A 21,891-nucleotide genomic window follows, 5' to 3' on the forward strand; every position below is an offset into this window, starting at 1 on the left:
GGCCTTCATCCATGGTGAGAAGCAAGGTTGACAAGGTTGCACGTCCACCTTGTTCAGGAGATTGTAAGCCATCAAGAAAGATATCGAAACACAGGTCACTGAATTCAGTAGGTCATGATCGATTATCTGGAAGCCAGTCAGTTAAAAACTGTTGCATCAAATGATTCCAGAGTGCTCTAGCACAATGACCACATACCACGCATGAGGCCATGCCCCCCTGCACCTGGCATAACTGGTGTGTCTGAAATGACTACTACTAAGAGCATCCACCTGTAAAGTAAGCATTTTCATGCAGCACCCTAAGGCATGTATCACTTTCAAATCACAGACACACACAGAGGACTAACCGTTCCCACAGGTAGGTCAGTTTGTTAGGCTACAGCGGTCAAGTAACCCTCATAATCTTCCAAGTGTATGCCAGCCCTTGTATCAAACATTTCAAAGAAAAATAGTCAGTAAACAGACTTACCTGCTAATTACAGACAGAACAGACCCTGCTGCGATGGACCTACCACCAAAGGCTAGCCTAATGGTAGACATGGATAAAACAAGGCATGTCATGGGATGGACCACAAAGACTTTGCTTTTCCCTTTCCTGACACGGAATAACCTATACTCTGAATCTTTGCAGAACTAATCCAAACCTTGAACATTAGGATTTCCAATACATTATAAATTTGCAAATAAGCCTTGAGAGAGCCCCAGCCTAATAGGCATTGTAACAGGGCAAAACACGTGTTGGCTGTATCAGTATGGAATGAATCACATGCAGAAAACTCTGCAAATACCATGGAAATTAATAAAAGAAGCTTGGAAATACTAACACCTGTCTATCGGTGGATTTCTTTGTGATGCATCTGGGGCATAAAAAAGCAAACAGGAAAACAACATTAGGGGATTGAGTACCTTTTAATTTCTGGAAAACCCGACACCCAACATAAGTACAGGTCATAGGATGGCGCTTATTTCATACGAAGAGAAGCTTCAGAATGTTTAAAATATATATATATATATATATATATATATATATATATATATATATATATATATATATATATATATATGGTAGGAGGCAGCAAGGCCCATTTTTGGGGTATGGGCCAAGACAAGGAACAGGGCGATATGGTAATGAGGGGACGTGGAGGAACTGCCGTTTAGAAACAGTCCTGTGATGATTATTTTTTTAAATAAAGCTAGTATGAACTTTATGTTTTTGCTAAATGTACTTACTAAGATTGTCAGTGGCAGAATTTGTGTGATGTAACATCCTAAAGAGCACTTTGAATTTACCTAGAAGCCTTCCAAAACACTGCTAAAATAGCCTGCTGATTGGCTTGTGGGGTATTATTAAATCACTAACTTCAAAGTTTTAGATACCAAGCCTTTATTGAAAGTTAGTGCCGTATTTCTAAGTCAGCTTATGTGCAAAAACAGTATCCAACATTCCATTACAAGCTCTAATAATATTTAGGAAATGTGTATACGTTTTGCCTTTGTGAAGTGATCAGACTCACCTGCCATGTCCCAAGCAGCCTTTTCCTGCTGGACACGCAACACATCATCATGCCGGATACAGACACGGCTGTCTATCTGGTACAGCAAAGCTGGGCAGATCAGGGAGAACTGCTGGGGCGTCAGCTCTTCGATGCCATTCAGCCCAAAGTTCAGCAGGAGCTGGGTGACGTTCAAGCACTAGAAGCAACAACAACAAAAAAAAAAAAAAAGGAGGGTCACTATATCACCACAACTGCAGCCTGCGGTGATTTGCAGCACTGAAATACGAAGTCGGATTGAAGTCAAGAAAAGTCCCATAAAGGTAGGGTTGAAGGGGTATATAGAAAAAGCAGGCATGTGTCATTGGATTTGGAAACGTGTTGGAAGTCACAAAGGCACAACAAAATCAGGATCAAGGGCTACGATACAACAGAAAGAGGGTGCATGCAACATGTGAAGCTTAAACTAAGAAGCACATTGGGGCCAAAAGAGGCACTACAAATTGGGCGAAAACTACTACTAAAGAACCCTGGACTAAGAGGCAAGCTTGGGAGTCAGAGGAAACACTGATAAACTAAGATTATACAAGGGGGGCATGCAACATATTAATTAAATGACAAGATTGGAGTTAAAGGCACCATGCATCAAGAGGAGGCAAACAGAATTGTCTGCACAGAAACTGGATTGTTTTCTGGCAAGGCTGGTGTCCTGGTAAATCCAGTGGGGCTTAGTAAGTCAATATGTCTGTGACCACATGTCACTGGACTGACTGTCTAAAGTATGCAAGACTTGGTGGCTCCACTGGTCTCTGCAGTTCTCCAGATTCCACTGTTAGTAAAAGGGATAGGACAGATATTCTCATTCTGATGGCTACTTCTACTCAGATTTTTCACCCTTTGAATCTCCTGATCCTAGAGATAGCTCTACTGCGCCAGTACATGGCACCACTGGCATTCAAGCCACCTTGCAAACACCAAAAATGAGCTGAATACAGGCATTGCACCTGCACTTGGACACGAGTGTATTTAAAAAAAAAAAAAAGATTATTAGCAAAGCTCTTACAGATTTCAGTGGGGTTTTTTGGAATCATTTATACAGGTCCTTCAAATAATATGCCATTGCATCAAGGATGTTGCAGTTTAAGACTGCAGGCATCAAACTGCGCTGTGCCTGCTGGAAAGAAATGCCTATCACAAACTGACACAATGTTGGTCTATGGGACAAAAACAATTCCATAAGTTATAGATGCTACCTGATTTACCCCAAAGTGATCAGGGAACAGAAGACCAAACCATAAATGGTCAAACACAAGAAACGTTTGGTGGGAGCCATCTTCAGGTAAATTGAAGTCAAACTGACAAGAAACAAAAGTGAAGCTCTGCGACTTCTAGATGATCCTGTTTTCGTCGAGTTCACATAGGCATTTACAGAACCCTGCTCTAGTTTCATCTTCCTCTTTTAGACTCATTTGAAATCTAGAGACGATGCACCCAGAGAACTCTGAGTAAGTGGCTGCCTTTAGCAAGGCTATGCTGCAGATCTTCAACTTTGCTCTGGTTGCCTCTGGCACACGTTCTGGTTTCACATACCTTTTGGGAACTGAGGAGTGTGTCTCCTTTTCTATAGTGACTAGGAGAGCTGCAGAAATCTTGAAACTAAATTTTAAAGCTCCAGTTGAGGAACCAAAAGCTAAAATTTGCTTATATAAATCCTTCAGCCTGGGACCTTAACTTCTGACCCTCTTTTGCCTTTTAATGAGGCGTTGGGTGGCCCTACATTTGCAGTCCGGGTCACTGCTCTATCCACCTAGCTGATCACAGCAGGTTAATACTGCAATGCTTTGATGACAGGAGAAAAAGACAGAGTTGATAACAACTTTGAGACACCGTTGTACTTTTATCAATAATACCTACCTATCCCTTTGTCTCTGTCAAATTGCTAGCAATTCTAACTACATTTTATATTTCTTTTTAACCCTTTCCCTCCAAGGTAGCTGACCTGACATTTGACCTGGAATCTGTTCCCAGATCTGCCAAGTAATCTGTGATAATGGAACCATTCTCCTTTTTTGGTCTTGCTTTGTCTGATGAATTTTAACAGGGAGAAATTCATACGAATACTGTGCGCGCATTATCACAATTTGCAAAGCACTGTGGGCAAGAACTTTAGACATGGATGTCAAACAGCTTACCATTTCCAAGACAATAAATACATTTGATTATTGGCTATTCAAGTTGGTACAAACAAGATAGTCCTGCAGGGAAGATACAGATTTTTTTAGATGTATTTAAAAAGTGTGGAATTTAAAGGGAAGCCATGTCCTGTCAGAGAAGAATGAGTCTGAAATAACATCTCACATCTTCATGCAGGTGGTTGTAGTTAGAGTGATCCAGCAATAAGAGCTGTTCGAGGATATTGTTCCTGGCCCAGTGATGTCCAGACTGGATCTGTTCTGGCCTGCTCCAAGACTGTCGACTCCATGCATTGCCGGCGTTAGTGAACTCCCTCCCAGCTTCAGTTGTCGACTGAACTAGGTGGGTTTTTCCTGGTTTAGTTGTGGTTTGCTTTGTCCAAACTTTCACAGCCTGAGACCTGCTGAGAAATATTAGTGAATTTTTGCTCGTTGTGTTACAGGAAAGATATCTGGAATACTCGGTAACTCACTTGTGTGTTTGAAAATGTTATTAAGTCAGAAAACAAAGTTAATAAAAATTCTACCTACCACCTTAAAAAAAAAAAAAAAAAAAAAAAAAAAAAAAAACACAGTAAGAAGGTTACACATACAAAGAAGAAACAAAATAAGGCATGAACATTTAATAGAATGGAAAAACTATTTCTCATTTTGAAATCTACTGTAAATAAAATTAAACCTTTGATATATCCTGATAGAAATTTGTACTGATTTAGTACCATCTGAAACAAATGCAGTATTCTAGGGATACTACCAGGAATCTATGGTCCTGCATAGGGGCCAAATGTATGGAAAACTGGATGCTAAATACTGGTTGTACATCGCAATCAGAATTTGTCGGACCAGTGTGGATTTAAAAAAAAAAAATAATAATAATACTTAAGTAAAAAACAAATAAGGTGGTTCACAAAATTCGGAGTCATAGTGGGTCACAACCCGACCTAAATCATTATTATTCATGGAGATAGTTTGTAAATAGTGACACTACGATTAGTGGCAGTCGTAGGGACAGTAGCCTACTGGATTCAGTAGACCACCATGTCTGTGACAGCTTTTCAAATATACATATATATACACCTTTTTAAATGCAGCACGATGGGGCACCTCCAATTTTGCAAATGGCTTACCATCCCATGCCGGTATTGTTTCGCAACCAGATTGATACATTCCATAACAAATCCCTGTTTGGAAGGAATGCCGTAAAATGCCCCTTCTAAATAATGATTTATTATGCTTATCTGAACTATTTTTGTGATTTAGTAACCCGTTACCGAATAGCAAAATGGGTTTATTATATTGCAGGAAACGTTTTTTGCAGTCATAAACTCCCAATTGGTACGTTTGGGACTACTAAAGTGCTTTGTACATATGGCCCCAAGTCCTTTAAAATCTCAAAGCCCTGCCTTATCTGGCAGAGACTTCCAGCCACAGATTACTTACCTTAGTATCACGCCCACAGTCGTTGAGTAAGTCTCACAAAGAAAAAAAAAACAAAATTTAAAAAGTTGAAGCACTTTTAGACTTCAGTCTTCAAAGTGCAGGTCCAAATATTCAGACGAGGAGCGGGAACGATGTCACTCTAGGCCCTGTTCTCACATGGAGCCTGCTTCTGAGTTTATCCACGCCTTCTTTAGTTTCCTAGTGCCAGAGCAACCCTCGCCCAACTCTGAGAATTTTATAAGTCCATGCACCTTATTTTTGGGTGGGTCGGCCACTCTGGAACGCCTTTGGTGGGTGGCCCCACTAGATTTCTGTGGGTACGTTGCCACTCGACACTAGTCGACCTGATCGGATCCAGAATAACTCCAATTACGAGACTGACCTCCTGCATTCCAGCAAAATCAGTCCCAGTGCACCAATGCACTGACTGTAGGAAGCTGGCTTTTATATATTATAGCAACATGAGATATACTGTGCAAATTGAGTCCCGAGGTTCCCTTATGAGAGGATAGGGTCTTGCTCTAGCAATTCCAGGTGCTCTTTTAGGGGTGTTAGTGTGGTCAAACATTCTTAGGCTCATCAGAGAGAAGTGTTAGACATTCACTATAGGCACACAGTCTATAAATGAGACACATGACTCAATAAGGAGATCCACACCAATTTATAAAAATAAAAGGGATCATTAAATATGTTTAGGCATCAGAATCAATACGCTCAGGTAAGTATGTTTAGCAATAGAAACTATCACAGTTTTGAATAGTCAACACCTAGTGCAATTTTCTGCATCTGCAATGTTATCCTATGGAGGAAAAAGCAATTATGGCAAACAGGTACTCAGCAGTGACTTACAGGACCAATCTTCCCGACTTAAGGTGAGTATGTGGCAGGGTCCTAGGCTACACCAAAAGTTCACCTTGACGGCACTGGGGCGGCTGGGTGCAGCAATGTAATTCAGTGTTGGGCACCCTGTGGAAGTCACTGCCGGCATGGACTGGGGGTCCACTCTTGGTGAACCAACAAGGGGGCTCAGGTCTCATAAAGCTCAATACATAGGGATACCAGCGGTCTTCTTTTCCTCAGTCCGGGGCTGCTAGGTGCAGTGTGATGCAAGGGACCATCAGGTGTCCGTCACCAGATGCTGTTGCGGTAGAGTGGGGCCTGCAAATAGAGGCTGCAGGCCTGGACTTGGGTCCTGTTTGACTGAACAAAAAAGTGGGCTCAGGTCTCACGAGTCTCCGGGACATAGGAACACCAGTGGTCCTCTTCTCCTCGGTCCTGGGCAGTCGGGTGCAGAGGTGCAGTGGACCATTGGGATTCCATCACCAGAGACAGCTGCGGTAGAGAGGGCCTGCACAAAGAGGCTGCAGGTGTCAGTGTGAAGGTTGCAGTAGAGTAACCCACGATTAACTTGGTCTCTGGAGAGGCTGGGGACTTGCTGGCACCATTGGCCCACTTCAACTTGGGCTGGGGGGGGGGGTGAAAACACAGGTGCAATAGTGCTGTCCAGCATTGGGTTTTGACGGTCTAAAATCCTCTTCAGTGTTTCTTGGGTGCCTGCAAGGATGCAGTGGATCTGCTAATCCACTGGAGTTCCTTGTGCTAGGGTGAAGACCGGCTGTCTTCTTGGGCTTCTACGAGCTTCAGCAGCTGGAAGAAGAGGCGTCTTTCTTGCAATTTTCAAAGTCAGCAAGCAGGCTGGCAGGGTTGGTGCTGAGTCAGTTACTCGTCTTTGGAGAGTCCTTCAGGTCAGCAGGATCCGATTTCCTGGTGCCAGGAGCTCCTCCAAATACTGAATTTAGGAGTGTATGGTAGTAACCAATGGGCTACTTACCCCTAGGGTCACTACACTCTACAGCAGTGATTCCCAACCTTTTGACTTCTGTGGACCCCCACTTTATCATTCCTGGATCCTGGGGACCCCCACTGAATCATTATTGGAATCTGGAAAGCCACTTTGGGAAACAACTGTGCAGTTTTGGGAAAGAAATCTGGCACTGGTGACCTGGTTAGCAAAAACCCAATGCACCTTAAGTCAAAATCACATCAGATGCCAGGCAAAACGTGGGCGGTAACAATGTAAAAAAAAAGAGGCACTTTCCTACAGTCCACAACATATGTTCCCTCCAAAACTCTTCATCGTGCCCCAATGGGACCTGAACCTTGTTTTGACTTTTGTTATGTGCTCACCCTTGCACAATTTTACTTTACGCCTGTTGACCTTAAAGAAAGCCTTTCTAGTGGCTATTACATCAGTCAGGAGGGTTAGTGAACTGCAAGCACTTTCTGTTCACCGTATTTACACAAACTTTTTTCCCATACGAACAGGGTTTGAGAAGACCTGCTCTTGCCTGACGAAAGTGATAACTTTTAATGTAGGTCAGACCATCACATTGACTACCTTCTTTGCTCTGCCTCATCCATCCAATGAGGAGGCAAGACCACACAGCCTGGACCCCCAAAGCAGGTTTCTGTTCTACATTGATTGTACCAGAGAGTTCCAGGTGGATGATCAGCTATTCATTGGGTCAAAGAAAGGAAAGGCCATGCAGAAAATGGACCATCTCACGATGGTGCTCTGCTTTATAATCTGTTATGTACTGGCCAAGAAGCAAACCTCTGAGGTCTTGTGGGCTTATTCCACCAGAACCAACATTGTGACCACTGTGTTAGCTCTCAGAGTCCCTGTCCTGGACATCTATCAGGCTGCCAATTGGGTATCGTTTCACACATTTACCAAGCACTACTGCCTGAACAGTCAGCTCTATTGTGAAGAGCATTTTAGCCTTTCGGTCCTGCAGGACTTCCTGGCCTAAATCTGTTTGCAGACCCACCTCCGAACAGGTATTGCTTGGGTATCTGTACTAAGGTAAGAAATCTGCGGCTAGACGTCTATCAGATGAACAAGGTATTTACATTTGGACAAGGCCTTATCTGCTAGAGACTATCCAGCCGCAGATTCCTTACCAACCCTTCCAACCTCACTGCTCTGCAAACAGACTTTGCCATATATGGTAACCTTTATGAGGTCCCTAGTGGCTGCACACTGGTATATCAGCAACGTTCGTGGCTCCATGCTTCTGGCATGAAAAGTAACTGATACCAGCGCACTGAGGTGGCGCCTTTATAGACAACACGCACATCACTTCCGAATTGGACGACACCAAACTAAACACCACCACCACCTATCAGGGCTCAGAGATACTGCTCAAAAAGTGTCCGGATGCTGTCTGACACTCGAGAAATATTTTAAAGTATGGAATCTGATGCTAGATACAGCCTGTACCAGGTAAGGTTTTACCAAGGGAAAGTAACTAGTAGTTCTTCAACCCAGTTTACCCTTTAAGACATTCCAACTCTACAACTACTTTTCCACACCATAATTTGACCACCTGGAAATGCCAGCTACTGTCCAATTTGTTCACTGTAGGATTTCCCCAACTAAAGCTTGCAGATGCATGAAGTTTTAGGACAGCTGTTCCAACCATAGTAAGTGGAATCGTAGAAAGCACCTCGCCATTGTAAATCGTTGCTCCAATACAAAAGTGGACCACACCCAACTTAATGCACTTTAGAAAACTCATAAAACCCACTTTGTCACTGTAAACTATAGAATCTGACAAGAAAAAAGGTAGAATGGTCACTGGGCAGAAAAGGATGAACAAAAGCCTTCCACAACGCCAGGTTAAAAAGCAAGTCAAGCTACACAAATGGAAATTAGATATAGTGATAACACATATTTGAATAAATAAGGGCAGCACAGGGAGAAGGAAAGTGCTTATTTCATAAATCCCATCAGTATAAACCACAGGAGCCACTCGTTGACCTATGGGGACAAGAGTATACAACAGTAACATGCAACAATGCCCTTTTAAGTATAAGAAGAATTATAATAGAAAATTTGTTCAATACCAAGAATTACAGCGCCACAAATAAACAAAGATATGACCTAATAATCCACTTTATATATAACATTTTAGGATCATATGTATTTATATGCAGCATACATATTCTCTGCAGAAATTCTCTAATTTTTTCTTTGACTTCTTCAGTCCTGTAGAATCTGCATGTTATTGTGTTCTTGCCACTGTTCCTTGATTTTGTGATCACTTTTTTGCACTGCTTCCACATTCTTGAGACCTGTGTGTTCACATGACACTAAACACTCATTTCACTAGTTGTTGTCAACACCAGGACAGTGCGTGCTCTACGGGCGACTAGAACGCAAAAACCCAACACTCTCAAGATAATGTAATTTATTCATTGTGCTGATATGTTATTAACCTTTTGCATTGCAGAATTCAATCCTTTAGACTCATTCTGAAGGTGCTTATAAATACTGTTTATTTGCAATGTATTGCTGCAGGCTTTCAGAGTGAGTTAGGGTGTGGTCCCTTTCCAGGGCCTTCTAGAAGCTTTCCCTGCAGCATGCTTGAGTGTGGTTGTGGGCTAGGGCCAAGACTCTATAAAAGGGAGCCAGCCCAGCTCCACGTGCTCACTATTCAGCAACTTCCTGAGCTCCTGCTCCGGTGGCCTACTTTGATTTTCCAGGCCTCGCCCTTTCACTCAGCTGGGTGATTCTTGATCAGGGCGGTAAGACGGAGGTCGGGCAGGGCCCCCGGCTCCGTATCCATGACGCTCAAATTCTTGGGCCTAATTCTTCGAGCTAAATAATTGCTCTTGCGTATGTGAATGTGCGTTTGGACTTTTCATGACGTTTGCATGCTGGCATTCTGTAGGAAGTTGGCTCTGTATGTACTATTTTAAAGTAAGAAATAGCATGCACAGATTCCAAGGGTTCCCCTTAGAGGTAGGAAAGTGGCAAAAAGAGATAATTCTAATGCTCTATTTTGTGGTAGTGTGGTCGAGCAGTAGGCTTATCAGAGGGTAGTGTTAAGCATTTGTTGTACACACACAGGCAATAAATGAGGAACACACACTCAGACAATTCCAGGCCAATAGGTTTTTGTATAGAAAAAATATTTTCTTAGTTTATTTTAAGAACCACAGGTTCAAGATTTACAAACAATGCTTTAAATGAAAGGTACTTCACTTAGGAACTTTGAATTAGCAAAATAGCATATACAGTTTACACACAAATGGCATATAGCTATTTTAAAACTAGACAGTGCAATTTTCAACAGTTCCTGGGGGAGGTAAGTGTTTGTTAGTTTTGCAGGTAAGTAAACCACCTACGGGGTTCAAAGTTGGGTCCAAGGTAGCCCACCGTTGGGGATTCAGGGCAACCCCAAAGTTACCACACCAGCAGCTTAGGGCCGGTCAGGTGCAGAAGTCAAAGTGTTGCCCAAAACGCAAAGGCTTCAATGGAGAAGGGGGTGCCCCGGTTCCAGTCTACCAGCAGGTAAGTAACCACGTCTTCGGAGGGCAGACCAGGGGGGTTTTGTAGGGCACCGGGGGGGGTATGGACACAAGTCAGCACAAAAAGTACACCCTCAGCGGCACGGGGGCGGACAGGTGCAGTGTGCAAACAAGCGTCGGGTTCGCAATAGGTTTCAATGGGAGACCAAGGGGTCTCTTCAGTGATGCAGGCAGGCAAGGGGGGGGGCTCCTCGGGGTAGCCACCACCTGGGCAAGGGAGACGGCCACCTGGGGGTCGCTCCTGCACTGGAGGTCAGATCCTTCAGGTCCTGGGGCTGCGGGTGCAGTGTCTTTACCAGGTGTTGGGTCTTTGAAGCAGGCAGTCGTGGTCAGGGGGAGCCTCTGGATTCCCTCTGCAGGCGTCGCTGTGGGGGGTCAACTCTGGCTACTCACGGTCTCGTAGTCGCCGGGGAGTCCTCCCTGTGGTGTTTGTTCTCCACAAGTCGAGCCGGGGGCGTCGGGTGCAGAGTGCAAAGTCTCACGCTTCCGGCGGGAAACGTGTGTTGTTTCAAAGTTGCTTCTTTGTTGCAAAGTTGCAGTCTTTGTGGAACAGAGCCGCTGTCCTCTGGAGTTCTTGGTCCTTCTAGATGCAGGGTAGTCCTCTGAGGCTTCAGAGGTCGCTGGACCCTGTGGAACGCGTCGCTGCAGCAGTGTCTTTAGAAGTGGGGAGACAGGCTGGTAGGGCTGGGGCCAAAGCAGTTGGTGTCTCCGTCTTCTCTGCAGGTTTTTCAGCTCAGCAGTCCTTCTTAGTCTTAGGTTGCAGGAATCTACCTTGCTGTGTTCTGGGAGCCCCTAAATACTCAATTTAGGGGTGTTTAGGTCTGGGGGTTAGTAGCCAATGGCTACTAGCCCTGAGGGTGGCTACACCCTCTTTGTGACTCCTCCCTGAGGGGAGGGGGGGGGGGGGGGACATTCCTATCCCTATTGGGGGAATCCTCCATCTGCAATATGAAGGATTTCTAAAAGTCAGAGTCACCTCAGCTCAGGACACCTTAGGGCCTGTCCTGACTGGCCAGTTACTCCTCCTTGTTTTTCTCATTATCTCCTCCGGCCTTGCCGCCAAATGTGGGGCCGTGGCCAGAGGGGGCGGGCAACTCCACTAGCTGGAGTGCCCTGGGGCGCTGTAACAAAGGGGGTGAGCCTTTGAGGCTCACCGCCAGGTGTTACAGTTCCTGCAGGGGGAGGTGAGAAGCACCTCCACCCAGTACAGGCTTTGTTACTAGCCACAGAGTGACAAAGGCACTCTCCCCATGTGACCAGCAACATGTCTGGTGTGTGGCAGGCTGCTAAAACTAGTCAGCCTACACTGGTAGTCGGTTAAGGTTTAGGGGGCACCTCTAAGGTGCCCTCTGGGGTGTATGTTACAATAAAATGTACACTGGCATCAGTGTGCTTTTATTGTGCTGAGAAGTTTGATACCAAACTTCACAGTCTTCCGTGTAGCCATTATGGTGCTGTGGAGTTCGTGCATGACAGACTCCCAGACCATATACTCTTATGGCTACCCTGCACTTACAATGTCTAAGATTTTGCTTAGACACTGTAGGGGCATAGTGCTCATGCACTTATGCCCTCACCTATGGTATAGTGCACCCTGCCTTAGGGCTGTAAGGCCTGCTAGAGGGGTGACTGATCTATACCTATAGGCAGTGTGAGGTTGGCATGGCACCCTGAGGGGAGTGCCATGTCGACTTAGTCTTTTTATCCCCCACTAGCACACACAAGCTGGCAAGCAGTGTGTCTGTGCTGAGTGAGGGGTCCCCAGGGTGGCATAAGACATGCTGCAGCCCTTAGAGACCTTCCCTGGCATCAGGGCCCTTGGTACCAGGGGTACCAGTTACAAGGGACTTACCTGGATGCCAGGGTGTGCCAATTGTGGAAACAAAAGTACAGGTTAGGGAAAGAACACTGGTGCTGGGGCCTGGTTAGCAGGCCTCAGCACACTTTCAAATCATAACTTGGCATCAGCAAAGGCAAAAAGTCAGGGGATAACCATGCCAAGGAGGCATTTCCTTACACATACGAATCGGCAAGACGTGCGATTCTTTCATTGTGCTTAATTCATGATATTCATTGTGCGCTACCATTTCTTGGCAGTTACATGGTGGCCTTCGAATCGGCAAGACGCGCGATTCTTTCCTTGTGCTTAATTCATGATATTCATTGTGCGCTACCATTTCCTTGGCAGTTTCATGGTGGCCTTCAAATCAGCAAGACGTGCGATTCCTTCCTCGTGTTTTAATTCAAGTTATTCATTGTGCGCTACCATTTTTTGGCAGTTACATGGTGGCATTCTAATCGGCAAGACGCGCAATTCTTTACTCGTGTTCAATTAATGTTACTTACTGTGCTCTACCATTCTAAGGCATTTACTTGATAGTATTCCAGTTGACAAGTCGCATGATTTATTCTTGAATCTACGTTGTGTTATTCATGGTGCACAATCCTTCTATGGTGTTTAATACTTACATGAAAACCTGCAATGTGTGCAATTCACTTTCCAATGTTTTGAGAGAACACAAAAAGATCAGAGTTCTAGATGTAATGCTGTGTGTTCCTGAGATGTATTCTTAAATTAAGATTCATATGATGGTTCAGAAATTACTCAGATTGTTTCCTGATTTTCATGCTAAAGAAAGTTCTTGAATCTGAAAGTTTTATCTAACCTCTCTTGTTTTCTCCCACAGGTATTCAGTCATTTAAAAGCCTAGTCATTATAAGATTGTCCACGTTTTCAGAATGACGATGCTTAGAGTCATAGCATAGTACTGATTTCATGAGAGGTTATTTTAATGTTGCATGTTTTAATCTTTTGCTTCCTACAGGTCTCCTTCCCAGCTGTTCCCTTCCTAATCCCTTTTTCCCCACTTGGACTCTTAGACTCTGTGACAAATCTAATCAGAGTATTGGAGCTGTCTTGTGGTGGAAGTGTTGGGAACGTGCTCAGACCCCGAGGATCTGGTGACTGACAGAATAGTGAGCCCACAAATTATTATCCTCCTGGTTTGTGTACGTTCTCAGCATGGCCACACTGGACGAGCTAGTCAAGGCTATCACCCAGCTCCAGTCAGAAGTGGTATCAACAAAAGATTTGACAAATAGCCTAGCTGAGAGAGTGAGTCAGTTACAGGATAAGGTAGAGAAGAAGGAACAAAGTCCCACAGGTGTGTCTTGGCCAGGTACTTCTTCTCAGACTTCTGGAGGGAATCCGACAAACATTTCCCTCAATGTTCCTTTAGCCATTCCTTTAGCTCCCCCAGAACGTTTCTCAGGTGACCCCTTGAAAGCGCAATCTGTCCTGGTTCAAGTGGAACTACACTTCACCTGCAGACCACATACTTTCCCCGATGCCCAGTCCAAAGTAGCTTTCTTGTTGTCAAATCTGTCTGGAGATGCAGCTACCTGGGCTATTCCTCTTGTGCGTAAAATTAGTTCCCTGTTGTACAACTGGAGAAATTTTGTTCGTGAATTTGAGAGAGTTTTCGATCGTAGAACTGTAACAGTCAGCAGATCGCGAATTATTAGACTTACGCCAAGGGAATCAGGACTTAGTGTCATATTTAGCCAACTTCAATCGGCTGGTTGCTGAGACATCCTGGCCTGAAGAAAAACAAGCGGCCTTGTTTTACAGGGGACTCAAAGAGGAGCTAAAAGATATCTTAGCGCAAATCGACCCGCAACCTGCAGAATGTCAAGAGAATTAATAAACCTTGTCTTGAGGCTGGATCATCGTTTAACTGACCGAAAAGGAATGCGTAAAAAGACTGAAAAACATTCTTGGCATGTTCATGATAACAGAAACTCAAGAACTCCGAAAGAAAGAACGCCGGAACCAATGGAAATTGGAACCATCAGGAGACCTTTGACCAAAGATGAAAAGGACCTACGCAGAAAGAATGGGCAATGTCTCCATTGTGGGAGAAAGGGTAATTTTGCCAAAGATTGTTCAATCAAAACTAAGAGCAAGCGAGGCCCAGTTCAGAAGGTTGCAGCCAATGCATCAGTCGAGTTGGAAAATCTAAAGCACCCAAGTTGCAGAGAAGGGTTGCTCTTGGGTGTCACCGTGGACCCTTCACAATCTAGACATCTCAAACTGGGGATAAGAGTTCAGGTTAAGAAAAAGACCTATTTCAAGAAGGCTCTAGTCGATTCTGGGGCTACCGGGAACTTTGTTGATGCCCAATTGGTTCGTACATGGGGGATCACATGTATTGAAAAGAAGACCCCAGAAATCATCAAGGCAGTCGATGGAAAACTCTTGACTAGAGGTCCGGTAACTCTTCAGACTGTTCCCTTGTCGGTGATTTGTGAAAATACAAATCAAAGAAAGAAACAAAGAGAAACTTATCCTTGACGTGATCCATGCTCCCCAGTATGGGATTATCCTTGGCTTGCCATAGTTAACTCATCACAATCCAGAGATTACTTGGGCAGAACGAAAGGTTGTGTTCTCATCTGCACTATGTAGAGAACAATGTCTCCAAAGGACTCAAGAATCGGAAGTTCGCAACTCTTACATAGCTACTGCCGCAGAGAAAGAAGTTCAGATGCCCAAACAGAATTCATCTTATGAAGACGTATTTGATGAGAAAGAAGCAGAGAACTTACCTCCTCATAGATCTTATGACTGTCAAATTGATCTAGTCCCAGGTGCGATACTTCCCAACTGTCGTGTGTATGCCCCGTCAGTACATGAAAATCAACATTTACGAAGATACTTGGATCAATTCTTAGAGAATGGTTTAATTCGCCCCTCTAAGTCTCCCGCAGCTTCTCCTTTTGGTTTTTGTTCCAAAGGCGAATGGAGAACTTCGAACTTGTATCGACTATAGGGGTTTGAACAAAATCACCCTCAAGAACAAATATCCTTTGCCCCTAATTCCGGTCTTACTGCAACAAGTAAAGAAAGCAAAAATCTACACGAAGCTTGACTTTCGAGGTGCTTATCATTTGGTCAGAATGAGAGAAGGTGGCGAATGGAAAACAGCGTTCTAAACAAGATATGGCCTTTTTGAATACACAGTCATGCCTTTTGGTCTGTGCAATGCTCCAGCAGCATTTCAGTTTTTCTTGAATGACGTTCTTAGAAAGTACCTCGATATATTTGCCATAGTCTACATTGATGACATTTTGATCTACTCAGACAATGAAAATGAAAATGTCCAACATGTCAAGAAAATTCTGGCAGCCCTTCATAAGCACCATTTATATTGCAAACTAACCAATTATGAGTTTCATGTTACCACAGTTGAGTTTTTAGGGGTTATCCTTACCCCTCAAGGTATGGTGATGGCAGAAAAGAAAGTAAAAGCCGTATCTGATTGGTCCACCCCAAAGACTGTTCGTGATGTACAGTGTTTCCTGGGGTTTGCAAATTCTTACCGGAGGTTCATAAATCATTTCTCCCACAGAGTGGCTCCAATTACTAAGCTATTAAGAAAAAAAGAAAAATGTGTATGGTCCCCAGAAGCCAATCAAGCCTTTTCAACTTTGAAAGAAGCTTTCTCCACTGCCCCAGTCTTGACTCATCCAGATGCGGATCGACCTTTCATAGTGGAAGCTGATGCTTCAGATGTGGCGATAGGAGCAGTCTTGTCACAACGAAACAAAGACACTGGTCAACAGCATCCTGTAGCTTCCATGTCTCTGAAGTTGAACGAAGCCGAACAGAACTATGTCATTGCTGAAAAAGAGCTTCTGGCGATTTGTGATGCCTTTAAAGAATGGAGACATCATTTGTTGGGTGCCAAATATACTGTCACAGTATATACTGATCATCGCAATCTGCAATTCATGAGTTCCGCCAGACTTTTGACTCCTCGGCAATTACGCTGGATGCTGTTTTTTGCCGAGTTTGATTTTGTGGTAACCTTCCAGCCTGTTAAAGATAAATCGCAAAGCTGACGCCTTGTCCCGCCAAGAGTCTACCACGTTGCCTGTAGTTCAAAACTCCAGAGCTATCATTGCTCCTGACAAGGTCCTATGTATCATAAAAACTAAAGATTTCTTTGAAGACACCTGCAATTCATTCACTGTTGAAAAATGGCAAACTTGGGCCCAAGCAGATCCCAAAAGGTCAATCAAGCCAGGAATACCCTTTCATGATGCTTGATGGTTCGTGCCCACTACCAAACTTCGCAAGATAGTGCTTCATTGGTTGCATATTATACCTACCGGCAGGTCACCCAGGAACTCCTAAAACTCTTGAATTAATCCAATGCTATTTTTGGTGGGCTACCCTAACAAAAGATGTAAAAACAATGGTAAACAACTGCCAAGTCTGTGCTCGCACTAAAACAAGTCATTCAAAACCGAAAGGGTTGTTACACCCACTCCCAACCCCAAGTCGTCCGTGGGAGCACATTTCTTTAGACTTTATTACTGCTCTGCCAGTGGTTCAACAGCATTCAGTAATTCTGGTGGTAGTAGATAGTCTCACGAAATATGGACATTTCATTGCCTGTAAGAAGTTGCCCACCTCTAATGAACTGGCAACTATCTTACTGAATAGAGTGGTTTGTTATCATGGACTGCCAAAAGTGATCCTCTCCTATCGGGGGTCGCAATTTGCCTCCAACTTCTGGAGGACACTCCAAGTGACGTCTACACTATCTACCAGCCACCATCCTCAAACAGATGGTCAAACGGAGAGACTAAATCAGACTTTGAAGCAATACCTACGTGCTTACGCTGAAAAAGCACTTCATTCTTGGACAGCAATGCTCTGATTAGCTGAGTTAGCCTACAATAACTCATCTCACACTTCTACTGGCATTACACCCTTCTTTGGTTTGTTTGACTATCATCCTGACACCTTGCCCATCACAATTCCTCAAGAAAGTTCTCTTACTCCAGCTGTGTCAGAAACCATTCAACATTTGCATCAAACCCAGAAATTGATTCAACAGCATTTAGAAAAAGCCAAACAAAAATACAAAAAGCATTATGACAAGAAACCTTGTGAGGGACCGCAGTATCAACCAGGTGACAAAGTGTGGCTTTCCACAAAACATATAGACTTCAAGAAGAAGCACATGTTCAACCCCAAATTCATTGGTCTTTACACTGTCCTTCAGCAAATTAATCCTGTGACCTATAAACTGCAATTGCCAAGATCATTATGGATTCATCCAGTGTTCCATACTTCCCTCTTTAAAAAGTTAGTCCAAAAGGTCCGCCCTCATCCAGCTCCTGTTCTAGTACAGGGGAAGAAGAATACGAAGTCAAGAAAGTGTTGGATTCTAAACTGAGAGGGCGTAACCTATGGTACTTAATCTCATGGAAAGGTTATGGCCCTGAAAGTAACTCATGGGTTTCCGCATCTGATGTTCATGCTCCAGTACTTGTGAGACACTTTCATCTCCTCAATCTACACAAACCAGGCCCTAGAGTGCGTCTGGGAGAGGGGAGTACTGTCAACACCAGGACAGTGCGCGCTCTACGGGCGACTAGAATGCAAAAACCCAACACTCTCAAGATAATGTAATTTATGCATTGTTCGGATATGTTATTGTTTAACCTTTTGCATTGCAGAATTCAATCCTGAAGACTCGTTCTTAAGGTGCTTATAAATACTGTTTATTTGCAATGTATTTCTGCAGGCTTTCAGAGTGATTCAGGGTGTGGTCCCTTTCCAGGGCCTTCTAGAAGCTTTCCCTGCAGCATGCCTGGGTGTGGTTGTGGGCTGGGCCAAGACTCTATAAAAAGGGAGCCAGCCCAGCTCCACGTGCTCACTATTCAGAGGTCCCGGTGCAGAACATCAGCAACTTCCTGAGCTCCTGTTCCGGTGGCCTACTTTAATTTTCCAGGCCTCACCCTTTCACTCGGCTGGGTGATTCTTGATCAGGGCGGTAAGACGGAGGTTGGGCAGGGCCCCTGGCTCCGTATCCATGACGCTCAAATTCTTGGGCCTAATTCTTCGTGCTAAATAATTGCTCTTGCGTATTTGAATGTGCGTTTGGACTTTATGACATTTGCATGCTGGCATTCGAATCGGCAAGAAGCGCAATTCTTTCATTGTGCTTAATTCAGGATATTCATTGTGCGCTACCATTTCTTGGCAGTTACATGGTGGCCTTCAAATCGGTGAGACGCGCGATTCATTTCCTAGTGATTTAATTCTTGATGCTCATTGTGCGCTACCATTTCCTTGGCAGTTACATGGTGGCCTTCGAATCGGCAAGACGCGCAAGTCTTTCCTTGTGCGTACTTCATGAAATTCATTGTACGCAACCATTCCTTGGCATTTACATGGTGGCATTCGAATCGGCAAGACGCGCGATTCTTTCCTCGTGTTCAATTAATGTTATTTACTGTGCGCTACCATTCTTAGGCATTTACTTGATAGTATTCCAGTTGACAAGTCACGGGATTTATTCTTTGAATCTATGTTGTGTTATTCATGGTGAACAATCCTTCTATGGTGTTTAATACTTATATGAAAACCCGCAATGTGCGCAATTCACTTTCCAATGTTGAGAGAACACAAAAAGATCAGAGTTCTAGATGTAATGCTGTGTGTTCCTGAATATGAATTCTTAAATTAAGATTCATATGATGGTTCAGAAATTACTCAGTTTCCTGATTTTCATGCTAAAGAAAGTACTTGAATCTGAAAGTTTTATCTAACCTCTCGTTTTCTCCCACAGGTATTCAGTCATTTAAAAGCCTAGTCATTATAAGATTGTTCTTAGGTTGTTCACGTTTTCAGAATGACAATGCTTAGAGTCATAGCATAGTACTGATTTCATGAGAGTTGTGTTGTGTGTTTTAACCTTTTGCTTCCTACAGGTCTCCTTCCCAGCTGTTCCCTTCCTAATCCCCTTTTCCCCACTTGGACTCTTAGACTGTGACAAATCTAATCAGAGTATTGGAGCTGTCTTGTGGTGGAAATGTTGGGAACGTGCACAGACCCAGAGGATCTGGTGACTCTGACAGTTATAATGACTATGTTTGCTCCATATAAATAAATATATGTGATCTGGGAATCTGATATACAGAGTGGACAATTTGGTCATATACTATATGTTTTCTGGCGCTGTACAATACCTGCATTTTTAGTATTTCATAAGTCATAAAATCGAATGATACTTAGACATTGTTGCATGTTACTATTTCATAATTCTAACAGAAATGTGTCATTGCTTACTTAACAATATCAATGCCATTCTTTTTTTATTCTGTAAACAAGAAGTGTGAGTAGTCCTCAAATTGCAGGACAAAATAAATGTAATACATTTGAACAAGCTAATATCTACACAGATTTAGGTTACCTGGATGTGGTATTAATGTCAGATTCCACTGCATGCTCCAGGCTGGAGTGTGAGTGGGCATGCTTCTGCTCCTGTACCTCTAAGATGTCTAAGTGGGAGACGTGTCCATGACCCAGATCTTCATGTTGGATCTCCACCACCTGCACCTGGCCAAGACCCAGGTTCTGGAGGAGGTTTGTCAGTCCATTGAAGGACAGGGTGCCGTTCTGACCATATTGCATGAAAAGCTGCTGAAGGTAGTAACCCTGCTCCTCCTCTGCATTGCGGAAAACAGCTTGCCTGCCATTAGCATTGGCATCCTGGAGAATACTTTGTTGGCCTTTATAATGAGCATCTTCTGTTATAGGGAGCACAGAGGCATTTGACTTCAGGTCCCCATGGCAGAGATGGCTGTAGATGAGGAGGAACAGCCATAGAGGGGATAACAATGGCATATAATTAACACAGGCCATTGAAAGAAGCTATCCTGAAAGAGAAACAAGTGTGAGTGATGACCACATCTCATTCCTATTTAAAGATACCACCACATGTTACAAGATCTCTACAACAAACAAGAACAACTCATACCAACACCATTTGTCAGGAGTTGAAACTCTGGGCTGCCGCTTTAGAGTGCCATTAGAAATTGATGCCAGATGGCACCTACAATTATGAAATCTTTTTCAGATTGCAGAGAGAGACAATGGGAGATAGAAGAACAATGCCTCACATGGTCTGGCACACATTTAAGCTCAATGAAATTGCATTTCAGTTGACTCCTTAAGGATTTTACCATCAGGTTGGCCTACAGCTCAACAAACCAATCCAGACAAGGAGAAATCACACTTACTTGAGTCTCTAGTCCTTTAGAACAGTCTTCAGCAGTGTTTCAATATCAGAAAGATCTCTGCCCACAAATACTTATTTTTATTTGTGTGTACTTTTATTAATAGAATTCTAGGTTACCTACTACTCCAGGCAGGATACAAGATCAGATGAGACCATTTGGTAAAGCAAGGGGATACTGGATTACATTGGTGTAAGGTTTGGTAGGATAATTTAAAATGTATAATTTTCTCAAGGAATTGTAGGCATGAGTATGTTTGGATGGTTTATTGACAAGCAGGGTACTTTCCAAGTTCACTGTGTAGCTGGTGAACTGCAGCAAACCTTGTATCCCATTCACCAAGGATCTAATGCTGCACAGGGGTACAAATGGAAAAAGGGGAGCTAAGCAGAATGGAGTCTTACGAGAGTTTGTGCTACAGAACACAGTAAAAAAATAAAATAAAAAATAAAAAAGTGCAGAGGCATATCATTACTTGTACTCGCACAAGATGGTGGCAGGTCATGAGGTCAGAAACTGTAACAATCAGAGTAAGAGGGCGAGCACACAAATTGCAAGTTTTAAGATGACATGGGCAATGAAAAAGAAAAAAAAAAGTATACGGGGAATGATATATCGCCTGGGTCCATTTGCACTATGATGCTCACAGCTCTATTGCTGCCCCTTTCTCATCCTTGGGCAAAATGATACTTTGTTATTCAAAAAGCTCTTTCCTCTAGCAGTCATGTCCTTCTTGAGGCCATTTATTGCACTCTAGCAGCCATTTACAGAAGCAGTGCCAAGCAGATAGCTACAGTGGCACCAGCCACGGACGCTACCATTAGATACTGTAGATTGGCAGCGGCCATAGAAATGGCAGACAATGTGCTATCAGGTGTCTGACGGATAAATTAATATAATGGAATGTGTAGCTGACACTAGTATTATTGGGGCCACGCTCGGTAGATTCTCTTAGCCCGAAAAGGAAATGTACCTTTTTTGGTGAAAGGGAAAACTGGCAGGTGTTCGCTAGTGAGATACGCTCCAATAAACAGAGTGTTATGAGTCAAACCTCTCGGTGAATCCCTTATTTGCAGGCAATAATAAATAGAGTCAGTCCTTGTACCCCCAAATCAATACACACAGAACGGTTGGTTCTGTTCGTTTAAACAGCACCAGAAAGCAACGAATTTCTAAGCAGAAAACATGGCAATGGAACACGTCTTTTTTAACATTTCCAGTCTGCTTATTTAGGCCCCACACCAATTACACATATTTTCTAATATTAAATGCAGTTACTTCTGTCGTACACG

The 21,891-nt window shown here is 43.6% G+C and overlaps 1 protein-coding gene across 3 annotated transcripts in view; it reads right to left on the reverse strand.

Moving 5' to 3' along the window:
- The window catches only part of SLC39A5 (solute carrier family 39 member 5), a 163,209-nt gene that overhangs the window by 111,636 nt on the left and 29,682 nt on the right, over positions 1 to 21,891 (reverse strand). For 2 of the 3 annotated variants that reach the window (XM_069230562.1, XM_069230560.1), the window contains exons 2-4: positions 19,774 to 20,239; positions 3,852 to 4,089; positions 1,515 to 1,692 (exon numbers count right to left, since the gene is read on the reverse strand). In XM_069230562.1, coding sequence (XP_069086663.1) covers positions 1,515 to 1,692; positions 3,852 to 4,089; positions 19,774 to 20,225 — 868 coding nt within the window. In that variant the 5' untranslated portion in view covers positions 20,226 to 20,239. The remainder of the gene's footprint in view (positions 1 to 1,514; positions 1,693 to 3,851; positions 4,090 to 19,773; positions 20,240 to 21,891) is intronic. The other variant, XM_069230561.1, reaches the window with a different exon arrangement.

The sequence above is a fragment of the Pleurodeles waltl genome, chromosome 4_2 (assembly GCF_031143425.1).
Source record: "Pleurodeles waltl isolate 20211129_DDA chromosome 4_2, aPleWal1.hap1.20221129, whole genome shotgun sequence".
Taxonomy (NCBI): domain Eukaryota; kingdom Metazoa; phylum Chordata; class Amphibia; order Caudata; family Salamandridae; genus Pleurodeles; species Pleurodeles waltl.